Source organism: Centropristis striata, chromosome 17 (assembly GCF_030273125.1).
Source record: "Centropristis striata isolate RG_2023a ecotype Rhode Island chromosome 17, C.striata_1.0, whole genome shotgun sequence".
Taxonomy (NCBI): domain Eukaryota; kingdom Metazoa; phylum Chordata; class Actinopteri; order Perciformes; family Serranidae; genus Centropristis; species Centropristis striata.
Window position 1 is genome coordinate 15,443,595 of NC_081533.1, and position 20,155 is coordinate 15,463,749.

At 37.6% G+C, this 20,155-nt stretch overlaps 1 protein-coding gene across 1 annotated transcript; it reads right to left on the reverse strand.

Annotated features, from left to right (window-relative positions):
- Positions 1-256: 256 nt before the first annotated feature.
- On the reverse strand, positions 257-20,107 carry si:cabz01101003.1 (ubiquitin carboxyl-terminal hydrolase CYLD). Its single transcript, XM_059355572.1, has 17 exons — positions 20,046-20,107; positions 19,568-19,795; positions 17,635-17,752; positions 16,737-16,894; positions 14,892-15,419; positions 13,939-14,044; positions 12,013-12,485; positions 10,627-10,792; positions 9,419-9,560; positions 8,287-8,409; positions 7,187-7,278; positions 6,947-7,010; positions 6,015-6,219; positions 5,498-5,606; positions 3,553-3,671; positions 2,289-2,496; positions 257-1,599 (listed from the first exon to the last, which is right to left on the reverse strand). The coding sequence occupies exons 2-17, from the start codon at positions 19,736-19,738 to the stop codon at positions 1,415-1,417; spliced, it is 2,967 nt and encodes a 988-aa protein (XP_059211555.1). The 5' UTR covers positions 19,739-19,795; positions 20,046-20,107; the 3' UTR covers positions 257-1,414.
- Between the last annotated feature and the right edge of the window lie 48 nt (positions 20,108-20,155).

The window sequence follows — 20,155 nt, forward strand, 5'->3', positions numbered from 1 at the left end:
CAGTCTAATTTCATATCTGCCACCGTGGCCACACTATAACACTTAAGGCAATGAAATTCATAGGGGTGGTATAGACTGGCCCCTGTAACGCACACACCCCGACGGCAGCATGCCCCGACACACGTGTACTGCGAGGGCCCGTTCAGTACTGCTTGCAGTCCGAGTTTATTATTATATTGTATACATATCTAACCTATATACGCTGCTGAGAGATTTCTGCATGTTTGTGGAGACATTTCAATAAAAACAGACAAAGTAGAAGAGTAACAAAGCATTTATTTGTCAGAACATTGTCCTCATTGTTTATAATATATAAACAACCCGTAAGCAGAACAAAAGTTTAAACATTTGTGTGCAGTCAGTTTAAGGCAATGTGATTATATACACACACATACTGACATGAAAAAGAAGGAGTGCAAATTGTGAAGTGTGTTATATGTTACAGGCACAGTGGTTCTTTACAGTGTGAGCACTATTAATAAGGCACAGGTAAACTCAGGTGTATAGACCATTATTTACCTTTAAGTTAATGAGCTTACAAAGCTTTTAAATAAACTACAGGCTGTTTGTTCACCAGGCACATTGGATCACACTGCTGTTCCCACATATATTGATCTGATTGTCATGTTTTAGATTACACATGGGCCCTGTTCTCTCTTTCCTTTTTAAGACAGATAGTTTCACCTACAGTTGGTCATATTTCAGTAAACCTGGGTTCAGAAAAAAATCTCTCAAATGCATTTTGAATGTAAACAGACAGAGCGAAGCATCAAATTAGCTGATAAATCATTCCTATAAGACTCTGACAACCATCTATGAGAAAAAATAATCTGTCTGCGGCACAGTGGAAAATTATTTGTTTCCTATTTTACAATTATGGCTTTTTTCTATTCAAAAAGCCATAAATGACACAAATGATATCCTTTCTCACATGATCTTATATATAAGATATAACAGAATATAAGTGACAGAATAATTAAAGATTCTGTAAACTGTAAAAATTGCTCAGAGTAGTATTATGAATTTTATTATTTTAATAACTATTATTAACATAAATAACATTTAAAAAAATGAATTTATCTGTCAATAAAATTATTCATATTTAAATATTACATTTTCATTTATATTAATGATTTATTTTTTAAGCATTTTTCTAAACTATGTCTTATTTTTTTTTTATATGATGTTTACAAAAAAAATAATTAATTTTTTTATTTTTCTGAAACTGACGCTAGAATCACCAAGGCTTATTGCAAAGTGTGAACAGGGCCTAAGAAGCTAAAAAAATATTTTGTGTTCATGAATATTTCATATATTCTACTGGATAAAGTAACAAGAGCTTTATGATTATGACTCAAAAGTTTCATAAGTTCAGTTTGTCAAGTTCAGCTGTGCAGTGTGTGTGTGTGTTGTGTCACTTGTACAGGCTAAGTTCGGGGCTGTGGTACAGACACATGTAGGAGTCACAGAGCAGGCGGCGAACGGACTCCCGTAAGGAGGTGGAGTCAACTCTGCTCAGCTCCTCCTCTGATAGGCTGAGGTAGCGGCCCACCTCCGGACACGCCTTCACATGGGGGATGTTGAAGCCGTTCTCGCCACCTGTGTGAGAGGTTTGGGAGCGCGTTAACGGTGCTTGTTTGTGTGTTTGTATCCCATAACAGGGTTTGTACACAAGCTTTCCCAGTACCTTTCAACGGTTATAAATGACATGTTTTAGATGAGTTCTTTGATACTAAAAGGGGTAATTTCACTTAACCAAACCACCAGCAATGGTATTACACTTTTAACAACTAAAAGTAGTTTGCTAATCTCATAAAACATACTGGTATGGGAATCTAGGGGCTAGGAGCAAAAGGAAGCTCACGAAAATCATCAAGCGGCAGCTGGTGGAACTAAACACGACCCAAACTAGGAGGAAAGAAACACAAATACTTCAGGAGCCCTCACATCCACTAGGAATTAGAAAAACTCCCTTCAGTAAGAAGATACAGGGTAGAGCAACAAGAAACATCTCAGAAACAAGAAGATGCAGGTGGAGCGCTCTTCATTTCAGATAGGCTATAGGCTATTCAGTTTATATGTTTTTTTCCATTGAAAATGTGGTTATCTATAGTCAGATTACAAGAGAAATACAGTAAGAATTTCAAGCATTTACAAGCACTTAATCCAAAATCCAAGCACTTTTCAAACCTTGAAATTCAACATTAAATTTCAAGCATTTTCAAGGATTTCAAGCATCCGTACGAACCATGGCGTTACCAGAGTGCGTCTGATTGAGGATCTCTCACCTTCTCTGTCGGCCATGCTGTCAAAGAACAGCCAGTCGGCGGGGAGCGGCCCGTGCTTCACAAAGCTCACGTAATGGCTGGTTTCGATGCACGTCACAGCAAAGAGAGACATTCGCTGGCGGTTGCAGTGCAGAGGGCCGGTCCACGGTCCTTCGGGGACGGCAACCTTCACCGGACTGTGGGACAATCGCTTCCTGTGACTGTGGACCTGATGATCGACAGAGAAGACTTAAGTTATACAGGTACATGTCAAAAAATTCGAATATCGTGAAACAGTTCAATATTTGTTGTCAATTATTTCAGAAAGTTAAACTCGTATATTATATAGATTCATTACACAGAGAGTGAAATATTTCAATCCTGTTTTTCTTGTAATTTTTATGATTCTGGGTTAGAGATAATGAAACACAAAACTCAGTGTCTCAGAAAATTTGAATATTACATAAGATCAATAAAAAAAAGGATATTTTACACAAAAATGTCATGCTTCTGAAAAGTATTAGACATTTTCCTTATTTAATAGCATAATTACTATTATCATGTTCATTTATACCTGAAAACATATTTTTTAGGCTACAAATTAACAATTTGAACCCAACAATTCAGCAACCTGTTTCAAGGGCAATGTTTTCTTTAAAGAAAATAAATAAATAATGAATAAATCTCCCAAATTACACAATTTATAAAAGCCAGAAACTGTTGTTATTCAACAGTCCTTGAACATATCATGTGTGATGAACGCCTCCATCAGGAAAAATAATCAAATCTAAGCTTAAAATTGTGATATTGCATGAAAATCCCTTTTTCTACATGTCATTTTAGTATTTAAAATGTATTAAAATTATTAATGATGAGTGTTGTATGATTATCATGTATAATTATCATACGAGGAGACATAAAAAAACAGAAGAAATACTAAAACACTGCATAAATTAGTTTACATGTCAAGTAAAAAAAACGTTTGCACTGACCAGATGCTGTAAAAAAATATTTGAGAAAATGGGAGGAAACAATAGAAATAGCTTTTTAACAACATTGGTAACAATTGTGGGAAAAATGCCGCTTATATTTTATTGCATTTTTTGTAAATTAAATGATCAAAGAAATTCAACTTGTGCTATTTTCTGATATTGTTCCTTTTTTAAAGTTGTTTTCTACAGTTATACTGCATAAAAAGACATTTGACTGGACTACTTTTAGCCAGGATTTAGCTGTTTCCATAGAGGTGCAGGACTTAAAAAAAAAAGGAAAAGAAAGTTGGTACCTGTGTGTTGCAGGTCTGGCAGTACTGTTTGAGATGACCGGGAGTGATGTCTGGGTCTTCATAACACTGGAGACACTCCCACTCGGCTACAGACTGACAGATGCTGCACTGTCTCAGAGCTACAAAAGACAAGAGAGACTCTTAAGTAAAACACAAGAGAACATAGATCGTACATGCACTAAAATACTAGCCTGGCTAACACCAGACAAATCTCAAATGAGATTTGGTCTGGAAACCAACCATTCATTTCTCCGTAGAGGAGGCGTGGTTTACGATCCTCCAGAGCCGTTTATTGGGCGCTTAGAATGTCTATCAAAGCGTCTGTAGGTAGCTCTTAGCCAATCAGATCAGTTATACCAGATGACGTAGTAGAGCAACAGAAATGGATGTTTGTTGTGTGTGTGTGTGTGTGTGTGTGTGTGTGTGTGTGTGTGTGAGAGAGAGTGTTGCTTGCTGCTTTGCTTCTCCAGTTCTCGCTTTCTGCAAGATTATTTATTTTCACGCTTTATTCCCCCTCATGTCATTCAGCCACACACATCCACTGATTTTATGGGCAATAAACAAGCTGCTGCGGGTCTCTGGGGGCTGCGCTGTCCCCCGGCTCGTAGCCAGATCACCGCCGTCACGCTAGCGCTGGTGATTAGCGCCGCTAGCGTAACGGCGCTAATAGCCGCTAGCGGCGCTAATAGCCCCGCTACCGGTGATCTCGCTACCAGCCGGGGGACAGCGAAGCCGCCGAGAGACCTTTCGCCTTTCAACTTTCGCTCTAAACTATTTAAAACACCATCTACAGCTAGAGTTTCGTGTCTGCAGCAGCCATGTTGGATCAGTAAGAAAACTACAAGCTTCCAAGTGCCGAGTAGTATGCGTCATCGTCTTGTCGTCCCTCCCCGCTCTGTGATTGGATCCCTAAAACAGGGCTAAGAAACGGGCCTGGTTGCCAGACTGGATGGAGGTTCGAAATTAAATTTGAGCGCGCAAGGCAGTCTGGGTATACCCAGGCTACTAAAATACCTAAAACACATGCAATAAAAACAAAATCAGATCTACAGTCATGGAAAAAAAATATTAGACCACCCTTGTTTTCTTCAATTTGTTGTTCATTTTAATGCCTGGTACAACTAAAGGTATATTTGTTTGGACAAATATAATGATAACAATAAAAATAGCTCCTAAAAATTTAAAAATGTAATTCAAGAGCTGATATCTAGACATTTTCCATGGTTTTCTTGATAATGATTTTGGTTATTATCAAGAAGATTTCTGGTGAATTTATACATTTTTTGCTTCTATTTTTTTGATTGGAAGTGTTTCAGACATAATCTCTTCAAGGGCTGTTGGAAAGCTAAAAATCTGAGGATATTTTATGTTTTTACAGCTTCTGTCTATGATAAACGGTGTATTTTTGGAAATCTTTTTAAGAAATATCTTTTTTTTTTTTCCTTATACATCTTTCCATTGAGAGCCATTCAATTCAACATAGAGTCATGGAAAAAATTATTAGACCAAATAATTTCTTCAATTTCTTGTTAAGTTTAATCCCTGGTACAACTAAAGGTGGACAAATATAATGATAACAATAAAAATAGCTCATAAGAGTTTAATTGAAGAGCTGATATCTAGACATTTTCCATGGTTTTCTTGGTAATGATTTTAGTTATCATAAAAAAAAACATGGAAAGTGGCTAGATATCAGCTCTTAAATTAAACTCTTATGAGATATTTTTGTTGTTATCGTTATATTCGTCCAAACAAATGTACTTTAATGTAAACATTTTTTAACTTTAATGGTTTAAAAATGAACAAGAAATTGAAGAAAAAGTTTGGCCAAATTTTTTTTCCATGACTGTATATTCAACTAAAACAAAACCTGGAGTAAAATTAAAACCAGAAACAAACTTAAATGCTGTTAAAATGTATTTTTTCCCCCCAGTTTTGTCCTCACTGTCGTCCAGCAGGTCTGTGATGTCCAGGCTGAGTGTGGGCAAGATGGCGTCAAACATCTTGAAGTCCTTCCCAAAGCGAGGCATGAGCAGCAGGAGGCAAGAAGGAGCCTGGTGGGGAGATCAATACATGTGATCTGGTGTCAAAAGTTGTCTCAGGAGATTACATTACATGTCATTTAGCTGACGCTTTTGTCCAAAACGACTTTCAACTGAACTAAACAAATAAAGCAAAAAAAAACCCAGCAAGCAGAAAAGCAATTTTAAAGCAAATACTATAGCAGAAACCAGAAGCCAGGTAGTTCCACAATATTAATAATGCTTTGTGTTGCATCTCTCTTGTATGAAAAGTGCTATACAGATAAAGTCTGATTGATTGATAAGCTGCTAATGGATGTGTTTTTTTGTTGTCGTTTTCTTTTTGTGTATTATTGTATTTAAATGGAAAAAACTCAAATGAAAAAAACAAAAAACAAATCTTCATTCCTCTTCAAAAGCTGTAAAACTTGTTTCTGTTACCTCGACAAACTTGAGGCCGGCGTGGAGGAAGGAGGACTCCAGCAGCGTCTGCACGCTGGCGACCCTCATCCTGCTGGGCGAGGGCGAGGTGAGAGGGATGGGGGAGTCGACCGGGGAGAGGGGCGAGGGCGAGGAGGGGGAGGGAGGGAGGGTCGGAGGGAAGAGCTGGTAGAGGTGACACTCCTGAGGCTGCTGAGTCATCGACCTGAACGTCACAAAGAAAGAGAAAAAGATAAATAATTGGCAGTAATTAAAATGATTGATTCTTTACTGCAGGATTCAACACTAGAAGGCTGTTTTCACATTTGTGTGCTGAAGGAGGAAAGTTTCAGACACAAATTATTATTCTGTCACAAGTATTTCTATGTCTTGAAATGTGTCTTGAAGGGAACTTAAAAAATGTAAAATTGAGAGAAAATCTTGTGGTTCCAATTTTGTTTTACTCTTTAAAAACACCTGTCACCAGTTGTATTTTTCAGTTTTAAGTTGCTTAAAGACATAAAATGAACCCGAGGTGAAAAGACAGTGTGAACGGGTCAAAGTTATGAGACCAAACTGATAAACATGCTTTTTTCTTATATATAACTTTATTGACACGTTGCCGTGGATACGCCGTGGATACGGAAGAGAAGCATCGTTCTGCTTCTCTTCTGTTGATGGCTCGCCTTGTTAGTGACCTGTCAATCAAAGGTAGCCACGCCCCAAATCATATGATTCTTTATCTATCATTTTCCTGTGATGAGAAAGAAAGTATTCTGTGAATTTGATCTTGACCTTATTACCTTCTCACATCATAAAACAGGAAATAAGCTTCAAGCTATATAAGTTTCACCTCCAAGCCAGTGTGAGAGTGTTTCCGGCTTCCATTATATCAAAGAGAAACAACTGGCCTCTGTGTGTGTGTGTGTGTGTGTGTGTGAGAGTGACGTTACCTGATCTTGAGGAGCGGCTCGACTCGTAGGAGCTGGAAAAGCTTGTTGAGGAACTCTTCAGGATCTGATGGACAGAAAACAGCAGCATGACAGCATTCCTCAGTCTGAGCTCACACACACACACACACACACACACACACACAGACACACACACACACACAGACACACAGACACACAGACACACACACACACACACACACACACACACCAGCAGTGTTAATGAAGGGCCAGGTCACGTACCTTTCTCCTGGTTGGTGAAGCCCATGTCGATGTTTGCAGCCTCCAGCAGTCGTCTCAAGGCCATGGTCTTACTGGCACACACGTAGCCGTACCTTAAAAACAGCACACAAACACTTTAAATTAGGAATTGTAAATAAACAAAACCATAGCCATCCCATCCAGTGATGCCAATTTTCTATTTTGTTACATTTTTAAAACTACTGGTAATATTTAATCATATCAAAATCTTAGTTTGGCCTTCTTCTTTTTCAGTCCAATCACTAAAATATTATTATAATGAGAGAGAAATTCACAGCTGAACGCATTCATGTTTATTTTTATGTTTGTGGCGTCAAAAATGTGAGAAATAGAGCAGGTTCCAAAACGGGCACTCTCTGCTTTCTTTCCGAAAAATATCTTGTATTAGTTTTAATGGTAGTCAATGGGGCAGTTAGTTTGAACTCCTGTCACTTTGAGGCTCACAGAGCTAAATTTGTAAATTCATTTCATTGCAGAGTAACATGTCTGCGACCAGCACAAATTGCACTACACCAGGGATGGGCAACTTAAATGCTGGAGGGCGCCACAATTTTTCATGGACACTACCACAGGGCCACATATAGGACCGTGCACTTAACCAGATATGATGAAACTGCAATTTTAAATATGTTTACAGTGCAGTAACTTAGCATATTTCATGCTCAAATGCATGTTTCTACAGTATAAATAGGAATACAAAAGGTTTGAAGCAAATAAAAAATGACCACTTACTGTGACTTTTTTTTCAGTGCAAGAACAGCAGACCAACATTAATTGCAAGAAGTAATATTGTGCATTTTTACACTGCACTTTTTAGATTTCATGCTCAAAGGCCACTTCAAGTCAGGGTGCGGGGCGTATGCGGCCCCCGGGCCTCCAGTTGCCCATCCCTGCACTACATTGTGACCAAAAATGATGCACAAAGAGTGAAAATTGAGGGAACAAGAGCTAGTTTTCCAGAAAAGTTTTTGAGAAGATTTTACAGCTTCTCCCCACTCTAGCTTTGATGTCACTCACTCTAGCACATAACATTCCACACTGTAGTTACTCATAGCAGCAAGTAACATTTAATACACATTTACCTCCTCAGGGGGTTGACTATCTCACAGCGCAGCAGGTCCTGAGCCTGACCAGAGTCTTGTTCGTTTTCAGTGTCAGAGGGCCAAAATAACACCCAGTCTGCTGAACTGCAGCAGGAGAAGAGACTGCAGAGAGAAACAGGCACACAGGTGATGACAGGGGAAATAAAATAAGTAGCCATACGTGTATTTGCTATGGATGAATCCACCATAATTTACACCGGAACAGCTGCATCGTTAACATCAGATTTAGACATTTAGTTTCCTGCTGAGGCACAGAACAGAATTATTTTTTTCATCTCGTAGTTCATGGGAGCAATTAGCTGTCAACCTTACTAACTTCTTGTGTTTATTCTGAATTAAGCTGGAAAAATAATGTAAAAACCACAGCTTCCTGTACAACACAAAATTCTTCTCAAAAATATTTCTCAAGGAAAGGATTAAATTGCAAACAGGAAGCTTTTTACAAAGTGGCATTTAGTTGAATCAATATCAGACTATTCAGACGCAAACAGGAGCTATAAATAAATACTTTAAGGAAAATGCTGCATTAAATTACAGTAACATTATTTAATTATTTCTTCAACTGTTAAATTTGTATTTATCTTTTTTTTTTTTTTTTTACTTTTTTCGTTGATATTTATATTATTTTTATTTCAATTTGGGGTAATGTTAAAAGCCTTAGTCTAAAAGTTTGAATAATTTGATTTGATTTGATTTTTTTGGCACAGTTTTAAAAGAAAGAAAATAACATAATAACAACAACAATAATTTATATATTCCATATACATATTTAAATAAAAGAAAGACATGCCAGAAAAGCCCCCAAAAAAACCATAAGGCACAACATAGCAATGAAACAAGAATTATAATAGGTTATTGAAATAGTTATTTGTTTTTACATGATTTTTCTTTTATCCCTGGTGTTAATTTAATTTATGCTATTGACTTTTATTATTATTATTATTATTTTTTTTACATTTTTAGTTTTTTTTTTTTTATTTAATGTTGTTTCAATTCTGCTATGTGCAGCACTCTGAGCTGCATGTTTGTTATATACGTAAAGTTTAATTGAGAGTTATATGCATTACATTGCAAAACATTTCTACCCTGACGAATTCTGAGCAGGTTTTACCTGAAGAGCGTAGCGTCCAGGTAGCAGGAGTTGAGGTGACCCTGGATGCCTCTCTTCCAGCCCTCGTAGAGCTCGGCGGCCTCGTCCCCGTCCAGAGGAGGAGTGTGCTCCTCCACACGCTCACTGCCCCACTCTGCAAAGGCTGGCAGCCACACAGGAAACACTGTTACATGTCACAAATGCACAGCTATGTCTCCCTTTCAACATTGTTAGCCAGAAAGCTAATCGTACAGTCTTGGAAATCTGAAAGGGCTCCTACATTTGAAATGTGGTTGAGAGAGCTGGGAAATGTATTTCACTTGGAGAAAATCAGGTACATCATATCTGCTAAAGAGGATATATTTTTTAAAATCTGGCAACCTTTTCTTGATTTAATGTCTAAAACTGATTTAGTGCTATTTTGTTGCAGTGTCATTTATTTGTTTTGTTTGTCTCATGTCAAAAACTCAAAAAACATGTATGTGTAGCTCCACCATCTATCTCTAATTTGTATATATTTTTCTGTTTTGAAAACCATAAAAATAAATACACAAAAAAAAAAAATGCACAGGTATGTTTATATACACACTCACACGGCAGTAAATACCACGGCTGAGGGAAGAAGCAGTCTAAAAAGTCGTGAACCTCCCTAGAAGTCATTACTACAACCCGAGGTTATTGTAGTTAACGAAAACTAACGAAATAACGAAAACTAGAATTGAAAAGACATTTTCGTGAACTGAAATAAAAATTAAAACGAGAGTTTTTTTTTAAAAAATGATAACTAAATGAAACTGTATTTTGTGGTTACAAAACGAATTAAAAATAACTATAATTATAGTGAAAATGTCCTTAGTTTTTGTCTTTGTCAACTTTTTTCATACGTAAACCTTTTGGTTGATAATAAATCGATTTCATCCATCTGGTTTTATGACTTAATAAACTTATTGGGGCTAAGATTGATAAGACAAAGGAAATTAAGGCAACATTTATTGTGACCTTATTGAATCTCCCACCCAACAAATACCCCATTACAAAAAAACTAAAACTAACAAAAACTAAACTAAAACTAAGCATTTTCCAAAAAATAAAAACTAATTAAAACTAGCAAACACACTCTAAAAACTAATTAAAACTAACTGAATTTGAAAACAAAAATTGACAACGAAATTAAAACTAAAACTAGTGAAAAATCCCAAACTATTATAACCTTGCTACAACCACCACACCTATAGAGTTGCATCGCTCCACTTGATTGACAGGCGTCTCGGGGGCGGGAAACCTGGAGTCTCGTCTACAGTTGCGAAGCTTGACAAAAAGGCCTTTGTTGGGCGGGCAGCGGAAGTGGCGCTCCCCGAGGTAACTGCCATCTGTTCCTGCAGACAGCTCCTGGTCCTGCAAACAAACAAGGCAAAAAACTGTATTTTCTTCTTATTTATCTCAGTAAAAAGTGTTTGTGCGGCAAAACCTGTTTGACCACAAGTCAGCAAAATTTGCATTTTTGTTGCAAAATCCACCTACTACACAACATAGCACTCTGACCTCATTTGGTACTATAACAATCAAGTTTATGTTTCCATATCTTGAAAACGGCTTATCTATAGAGCTTTTGATTCTACTGCATTTTTGCTTCTGCTTTCAAAAATGTCCAATGTGGTGACTTATTCTTCATTTTCTCAAAATCCTATTTACGTCATGTGTCACAAACCGTTAAATAGTCATGAAACTTTGCCAGGATCATCCATGGACTTTGCTGATTTTAAGTTGTTTAAGAATTTTTGATGCGTCAATCTTAAATTTTTACAATTCAATCAGTTTTTTATAAAAATTCGTCATTTTGTCAAAATTTTCTCAATTTATTTTATGCTGTTTGTTTACACGTATATGTGTTAAGCGGTGTGTATGTACTGTACGAAAGTACTATAAAACAATGAATAAAGTTAAAAATATATTTAAAAAAGAGCTGTCGAGTGTACAGAAGAGGACATAAAACAGTATAAAATATAAAGCACAACAGAGTTTATCTTAGTGAGGCAGAATTGTAATTTGAGCTTGTAAAATTGATATCAATCATGGAAACAAACTTTGCTATAGTTGTTATTAGTGCTGGTCTTGCATCCCTCCCGATATTAAAACTTAATTTAGAGAACACATATAATATATATAAAACTTTATTGACACGTTGCCGTGGATACTCTTCTGTTGACAGCTCACCTTGCTAGTGACCTGTCAAAGGTAGCCACGCCCCAAATCATATGAATCTTTATCTTCTATTTTCTTCTAAATGGGGCCATTATTTACACTATTAACATCAAATTTCCTTGAAGAAGATTTTTTACTAGTGATTGAGACCATAGTGTTGCCCTAAAAAAAAATTCTGAAGTAATAAATCAAGTGAGAAGTTTTCTCATTTTGTATTAAAATGAATGGACCCAAATGCTTCTGCATTCACTGTGAGGCGCCCCGTGTTGGAACTTAATTTAGAGAAAATTAACAGGAATCAATTCTGTAAAAGCCTTTTGCTGACGTTTGTTTAATGGATTGAACCTTAAAATTAAGCAGTTTTGTGCACAAAAACCTAATGAAAAAAATTTCAGCAGAAATGTTCACCCTACCAGCTCGAGTCCTGCCACTGGCTCTGAAATCCCACTGATCCGTCCGATCCAGCGAATAACCCCAAAAAGCGGCGGCTCGTTCACTTCCACCATCGACCCCACCTCCAGCTCCAGCTCGCCCTCCAGTCCCACCTCCTCCTCGTCCTCTTCGGCCTCACCACTGTCAGGAGACCTCAGCGGCGAAGGAGGCCCGTGCACGCCGTTGCTGTGCTGCAGCTGGTCGGTGGCGGTCGGGGATGTTGGGCTGCAGGGTTTTGGAGGCGGGAGAGGGGGAGGAGGCAGGGGCTTGTGGGCTGGTTTGGGCGGCGGCAGCGGCGGAGCTTTGAGTGCTTGTTTGCCGGGCGGCATCAGGGCCACCTTGGGAGAAGAGGCGGACGGTGACGCGGGGGCCGGTTTGGTGACGGGCGGCGGCGCCGGCTTCAGGATGGACTTGGTAATTTGGTGAGGCGGGTTGTGACGGTGGGATTTCGGCTCTGTGGACAAAAAACGGAACAGGATACAAATAAGTTTGCACGCAAAATAGTTAAGTAGTGGTTTGAAGTCTCCTGCACATAAGGTGTTTTTGTGTTTCCATGTAGCACCTTTACAACCTCGTAAAATACAGTCATTGAAAAAATTCCATCCTTTTTTTCTTCAATTTCTTGTTCATTTTAATGTCTGGTACATCTCAAGGTACATTTGTTTGGACAAATATAATGATAACAACAAAAATAGCTCATAAGAGTTTAATTTAAGAGCTGATATCTAGACATTTTCCATGGTTTTCTTGGATATGATTTTGGTTCATCATCAAAAAAACATGGAAAAGGGGCGTCCCGGTGGCTCACACTGGTAGAGCGCTAACCATGTATGCCATGTGCTGCGGCGGAGCCGGGTTCGAATCCGGCCTGAGCTCCCTTTGCTGCATGTCTTCCCCTCTATCACCCCCTTTCTATCTCTCACTATCAATAAAGCAACAAAAATGCCAAAAAAATAATCTTTAACAAAAAAAAAAAAAACATGGAAAATGACGGAGTTCTTGATTTAAACTCTTATGAGATGTTATCATTATATGTGTCCAGACAAATGTACCTTTAGTTGTACCAGGTTTAAAAATGAACAAGAAATTGACACTTTCAAAGGTTTTCCTGATAATAACCAAAATCATTATCCAAAATAAACATGGAAAATGGCTAGATATCAGTTCTTAAATGTTGTTACATCACAAAATATATAGATTTTAAGCTCACGAGTCACAAATAACATTTCATTGGTGTTTCAACAGGACTTTTTGCTGACTTTTTTTGTTGTTTGTTGTACGATTTTTATTTATTTATACAGACTATTTTTTAGACCAAATATTTTCTATACAATTTTCAGTATTTTTTTATATCGTCATGAATATCGTTACTGCAAAAATACGTGATAATTTTTTAGGCCCATATCGCCCACCCATAAGTGTCAGTAATAGCAGTTGCCTTCTGTAAGTTACTCTATAACTGACTGGATCTCTCCAGGAGCCTGTCTGACAGGATCATACTTCTGTTAATTGGCCTTTAATTAGTGTGCATGTATACTCTGAGGCAGTTGTGAATCTGTTCAAACAAATTCAGGGAAGAAAATATTGATGAATCCCTGATTTGTGTGTAAAACTTACATGAGTATGCACTGTTGAATGTGAATGAGGCCCAATGTCTTTACAAATAACACAACGAGTCAGTTTCCTGTAAGAACAGCAAGTGCTCATGTGCTGAATGAATCATTAACAAAAGGTTAAAAATAAGTGGAAAATGCTGAAATGACTTGAGCAGATGATTCCTAGAAGAGGTTAATAAACAGCCATATATTGTGTCAGAGTATCTGCAACCAACAGTGAACTCTTCATTAATGGCTGTAAACACACTGTGTTTGTGTGTCTGAGGCTTTGTTGTGCAACACTTGCCTTACCTGAGGAAACCTTGGTGACTGGCAGGAGGAGTCCGTAGGTAGGGGAGGGAATGTGGCAGAGCCTCTCTCCCTTATAAAACCCGTTCCAGTTACCAACAGGAGCGTCCTGTAACGCATCACACAAAGTCAAAGTCAAACACACAGCTGCAGGCAGAGAGGAGGGATTAGAAACTAGAGAAAACCTTTCACATAAAACGCATACAGAATGGGAAAAGTTATTAGACCATGCTTGTTTTCTCCTTGCTGTCTTGTTCATTTTAATGCCTGGCACAACTAAAGGTACATTTATGTGATTTTAATGTGATTTCAAATGGCTTAAATAACTTACAGGTGCATCTCAAAACACTAGAATATGATGGAAAAGTCCATTTCCAGTAGTTCAAGTCAAATAGCCCCAACTAAGTACTGAGTCATATAGATGGACATACTTTTCAGAGGCCAACGTTTCCATATTAAACATACTTTTTAAAATTGGTCTTATGTAAAAAAAAAATTGAGATACTATGATAAAATGAGATAAAATGAGACACTGAATTTTAGGTCTTCATTAAATGTGAGCCAATATCATTCTAAATAGAAGAAATTAAATAAATTAAGACATTAAATGTTTCATTCTGTGTGTAATGGATCTATATGGCTGAACCCCCTTTTTTAACTGTCTCCTCTCTCTTTTAACAACTGGACTCTTTTTATTTATCTATTTTTAACTATTATTTATTGCCCCTCCACTATGGAGGTATTAATAACTTATTTATTCACTAAGGTCAGAAAAGATTTTATTATCTGCCATATGTCTAGTGTGGGCTGATGGTGTGTGTGTGTGTGTGTGTGTGTGTGTGTGTTTGTTTATTGTATGTATTGTAGGGTAAGGACATACCCTGCTGCTCCTCTACATGTGAAGTTCCTAACGGAAATTGAATTGAATTGAATTGAATCTACTGCGTGGTACTGACCAGAAGAACTCCAACGTACGTCCCTGAGGAGGAGCGGCCGGGCAGGAGGCCGCAGTAGCGCACCTCCCCCCTGTGGACGCTATCCTCCAGGGGGAAACACACCCGCTGACCCGTCTGGAACAGCGGCGGCGACGCGGGCCCTCGCAGCTGGACCTGGTTCTGAGCCGTGAGCGGCGCCGACTCGGCCGTTCGAGGCAGGATGCCCACGGCGTGCAGCTGGGGAGGGCTGCTGGGACGGTGCTGGTGGAAGCTGATGTGGCGGCCGTGCGGCGCCTGATGATGAGGGTTCGGGCGCTCGTTGTTGTTGTTGTGGTGCCCGTTGCTAGGGTGATTATTGTTGCCGCCACTGCTGCGGTGGTGTTGGTCTCGCTCGCGGGCTCGCTCGTGTGCGTCTGGGCCGCTGTTGCGAGACCAGTGGCGGTGGCGGATGTGGCTGACGGGGAGGAAGAGGGCGCAGGCTTCGGGGCAGGTGAAGAGTCGCAGGCCTTTGTAGGAGCCGTTGCTCGTTCCTTTACCTGCTGCTGAACCCTGCAGAGGGGAAAGACAGAGCAACGTGTTTACAGGTGAACTGTCTGACCAGAACAGGTGATTATGTAACCTTTACTCTGCTGCTGCACAAGTGCAAACAAGAAATCTTGTTTTTGTTAAATGCAGTCATGGAAAAAATGATTGTTTCTTCAATTTCTTGTTCATTTTAATGGCTGGTACAACTAATTTGTTTGGACAAATATAATGATAACAACAAAAATAGCTCATAAGAGGTTCATTTAAGTGTTGATATCCAGACATTTTCCATGGTGTTCTTGATAATAACCAAAATCATCAAGAAAAACAATATTTTCCCATTACTGTAGGGACAATTGCTACAGAGGATAGTATGATTTTGTTTTTTTAATTTTATTTATTTTGCTTTTATTTTCTTGATTCTGTTGTTTGACATTGTTGTTATTTATTTATTTTTGGCCTCACTGTATTTTTATTTGCTCAGTGATTCTGTCATGTTGTGTTTTTACCTTATTCAGCTTGATGTATATTTTGATATTTTATGTTTATTAAGAAGAAAAGGACCCTGTTCAGATACCTCTGTGAACAATGTGTCACAATAGATATTTTTGTTTTTATAGATATCTGAAACATTTTCTGTTTTCATTTGAATATTTGCTGTAGTGGTATTACATCCAGCTATTATAGTTATACTCCTTAAGATTTTTATTAATAAAACCCTATTTGTTATACTATTTTTAGCCAATAGTAAATCAATGCATGTAAATACCTCTTGCAGCGGCCTGACGCTGTAAAATTATTGCTGCTGCTTCTTTAGAATTTTACAAAATGTCATAAAGTCTTAATTACATGACGCTGTGAACCAAATTAACGGACCTCCCCTTCTTCTCCACTTTGAGGATAAGTAGCTGGAGCAGTGACGAGATGTCAAGGAACTCATGTAGTCATGACAACCAGATAAACAACAGTGTTCAAAGTGGAAAAAAAACCAAAAATGTCGGCTTCGGTCTAATGGAAACCACACTCACAGCAGGAAATATGACAGCAGTACATTGGAATAAAGTGTAATGGGGTACTTGTTTTAGTACATTTGTGAGCTCGCATACGCTGCGGTCCCTCTGCCTCACTCCCTGCTGCAGGGTGACTACTCCACCGGAAGGAAAGTGGGCAGCAGCTCCTGATACAGACCTTCATTTAGCGGCTGTGATAGTGTAGTGGCTGGTTTAAACAGCTTAAGTTTGCACGAGGGATTCACAGAAAACAAGGCAGGTATGAATTCTAGCGTTACTGTTTTGGATGTTACTTGACTTCTTTACTTTTCTGTTTTCGATTCATGTTTACCTTGAGCTGCACCCCAAAAAACACAGCGCTGCTCCCTCTGCTGAGTGTCCCGGTGTATTTAAGATCCGCCTCCGCCAGCTCGTCCTGTTGGCCCATTTGGACCCACAGCGGAGAATCGACAGGCAAAGTAAGCAGACGGTGCAGCTTCTCAGGATTGCCTGAAAAAACAAAACAATAGTATCATAATTATATTAATACAGCATCTTTCAGAGCATTAAATACAACCCTAAATGGTTAACAATAGAAAAAACACACAAAAAACATTTGTATTAAAAACAGGACATAGAAGAAACAAAAATAGAACATTTACAAAATCCTATAAATGAATAACAACATAACTACAGGTAATACAAACTACTAGTCATACAACGACCACTGTAATAACAATCATTCCTTCTATAAGCACAGACATGTTTGTTTTACTAAAATGACTACATAAAGCACAGTAATGTTACATGAGTATTAAATAATAATTCATGGGGAATTTGTAGGGAAAATGTCCAAAACTGCAACATGGAAGGCTTATCTTGAAATTTCATCAAGTATCAATGACGTTTTTCTTTCTGCATCACAACAACTGTATTTTTGTCCCTGATGATGCTGATTTTAGACAAATCCCAAAGCTAGACTAGACCTTTTAATCTCCACTTCACTTGCAGAATGTGTGTAGAAGGCAGTAAGTCAATGATTAATTGACTGTCAGACATTAAATTCACAGGGGGTGCAAGCAAAAATTCATGCATGCAGACATATCGGACTGATGCAACAAGCAAAGAAATAAAGTAAAAGGGAAAAATATAAATCAAGAAGGTAGAAACTGGGTATTGTGTTTGTATAACTGAGTTCAATATAAAAAACTAAATTAGAATATAACATTTTAAAATAATTAATGTATTACTTAGAAGTTTTAGGCGGGTCTCTGGATCGGACACAGCCTCCAACAGGCCGCTGAGGTCATTGGGAACTTCAAGCAGGAACTTCCTCTCTATTTTTAACATGACGCCATTGTCCAACACCTGCAGAGAGAAAGAGAAATATGTGTCACTTATTGTAAGTCGCTTTGGACAAAAGCGTCTGCTAAATGACATGTAATGTAATGTAATGTAATGTAATGTGTGGGAGAGAAGAGGAAAAAAGCAAATTAGAGGCGAGTGTGACGGTACACACAGCACAGAGCACCACACTCACCACAGAGACAGTTTTTAATCGTGTCCACAATTTGGAAATGGTGACTCGGCATGTGGTGGGTATTCTAATCCAAGATGCAGCAAATTTGCATTTATTTTTTATTTTTAGGACAGATGCAAACGAGCAGCTTTGCTATAATCCGGCATGTTCACAGAGATTTTTTCGATGTTCATTAATGTGCACTGTCCCAACCCAAAAATAAAGCGTTAAACAGCAGCACAGTGGCATGATAGGAGGGACACTTTAAAGGATTAAAAGTGAAACATGATAAAAAATAAATTGATGGTTGGTGCTCGATCTGTCTTACATTACATTTCCTTATTGGTTTTTAATTCTAAGGAGGACAAACATTTGTTAAAGTAACCATGTAGGAGCAAACACAACCTTTAAAGGAGCCACTCATAATACAAAAATAAAATTTAAAAAATCAACAAATTGATGCAAACAAACACATAAGAAAAACATAATTTATATACTGATTATACAGCCAATAGAAAATAAATATAAAATAAATAATAAAAAAAATCAAAACAGCTACATTTTCCTCACAGAACAACCTGAACCCACACAGGATAAAAAAATATTTAAAAGAAACACAGGATAAAAAAAATATTTAAAAGAAATCTAATATATGGTATCAAATATATACAAAAGTAATTAACAATAAAATATTTATAAAAGTTTCCTCACAGAACAACCTGAACAATAACTCCAATTTAAATATTAAATTAAAAAATCAAATATATGGAAAGAAAGGAAATACATAAACAAAATAATAATTATCGATCTAATATAAAAACAAACGATACTCAATTTTATATAGATTACCATTTTCTTTAACAGGAGCACATACCTGTTCGAAGTGTTATGTTTTGTTTGTTTTTATTTTGTGTCTCTATGTAAATGCAACTATCTTAAAATATGAAAGTTGAATGAAGATACATTAATGTAAAAGCTGTATGTCAAAGTGTTAAAAACTTAAAATAAAATAAAAAATATTGTGGGAAAAAAACAAACAAAAAAACAGAATAACCAGACCAAGCACATCCACATAATGGTAGACCGATTAAATAAAATGCAAAAATATAAATATAAATACATATAAAATAAAAAGAATAAATAATGTTTTATGTTAATGTTAACCCTCTGGAGTCCATGAAAGCACCGGCACATTACTTCTTCATGACATGATTTAATTTAAAAAAATATATATATTATATTCGGCCAAGTAAAACCAGAGATAATGTCAAATATATATAGCTTAAAAATATAGAACTAGATATTATCCTCATTTTACCTGTTATGTGTTATACATGCAACCTGTATTCATATTTGCAACATTTAAAATTATGTGTATTGATATAACATTTTCAAGATCAGATTTTATGTTTTCCTTAGTTTCTTTTGGGTTCAACATTTTGATCAAGTAAGTCAAAGTTAAAATTAATTATCAAGCCATATAGGTGAGGTCACGTTGAAAAAACTGATACCAACATGGCATGGTGAAGATTTTTTAAAGGACATAATAGCCCAAGACTTCAGAGGGTTAAGAGAAAAATACTAGTTTCTGATTAAACGAATGTTAATAATCCAAATAAATGCTTCATCCCCAAAATGTTACTCAAGTTATTATGTGTTAATACCTTGACCCAAAGGGAGTCACCTCTGCTCTTGCCCGAGTCTTGCTCCTGGCAGATGTACCCCCGCTGCAGCCGAATGGTTCCGTCCAGCTGGTCCTGGACCTTCAGGTCGGTCGACATCAAGAACATTTTGGGGGGGCGCCGCTTCCTGGTTTGCTCATGAGCCCCTGACATCTTAAGCGTGTCTGTATTTGTAGCCGATTCACATGTGAATTAAATCCTTCATTTTCCCTGTTACATAAAAAAAAAAGTTGGAAAAGTTGTTTAAAAAAACAAAAAAGAGGGCCGAAGTGTCCCTCCACCTAAAGTGACGGTTACGACAGGTAACAAACAAACGTTCACATTTAAACTGTCATCATTCAGTCCAGTCCGTTTGTGGAAACCGTTAAAACAACTAAAGCTCAATTTCTACTTCACTGTCGACGAAGAAAGCACGTAGCTAACTTTGTTTAAAAAGTGTAGGCGTTCATCAAACACTTACCAACTTCATCAGCTCCGACCGTCAACATTTCCCCCACATTTAAAGGAGCTACGCTTCAATAACAAACCTCACCGCGGAGCCGGAAGCAGCGTGACTGACGCCAGCAACAA

Excerpts from the sequence above, each read along its gene's own strand:
- si:cabz01101003.1 (XM_059355572.1), bottom strand. The coding sequence starts at position 19,738 with ATGTCAGGGGCTCATGAGCAAACCAGGAAGCGGCGCCCCCCCAAAATG. Across the intron at positions 14,045-14,891 it reads CGTACGTTGGAGTTCTTCTG|GACGCTCCTGTTGGTAACTG; the intron begins GTCAGTACCACG and ends GATGCGTTACAG. Across the intron at positions 8,410-9,418 it reads CTGGACGCTACGCTCTTCAG|TCTCTTCTCCTGCTGCAGTT; the intron begins GTAAAACCTGCT and ends TTCTCTCTGCAG.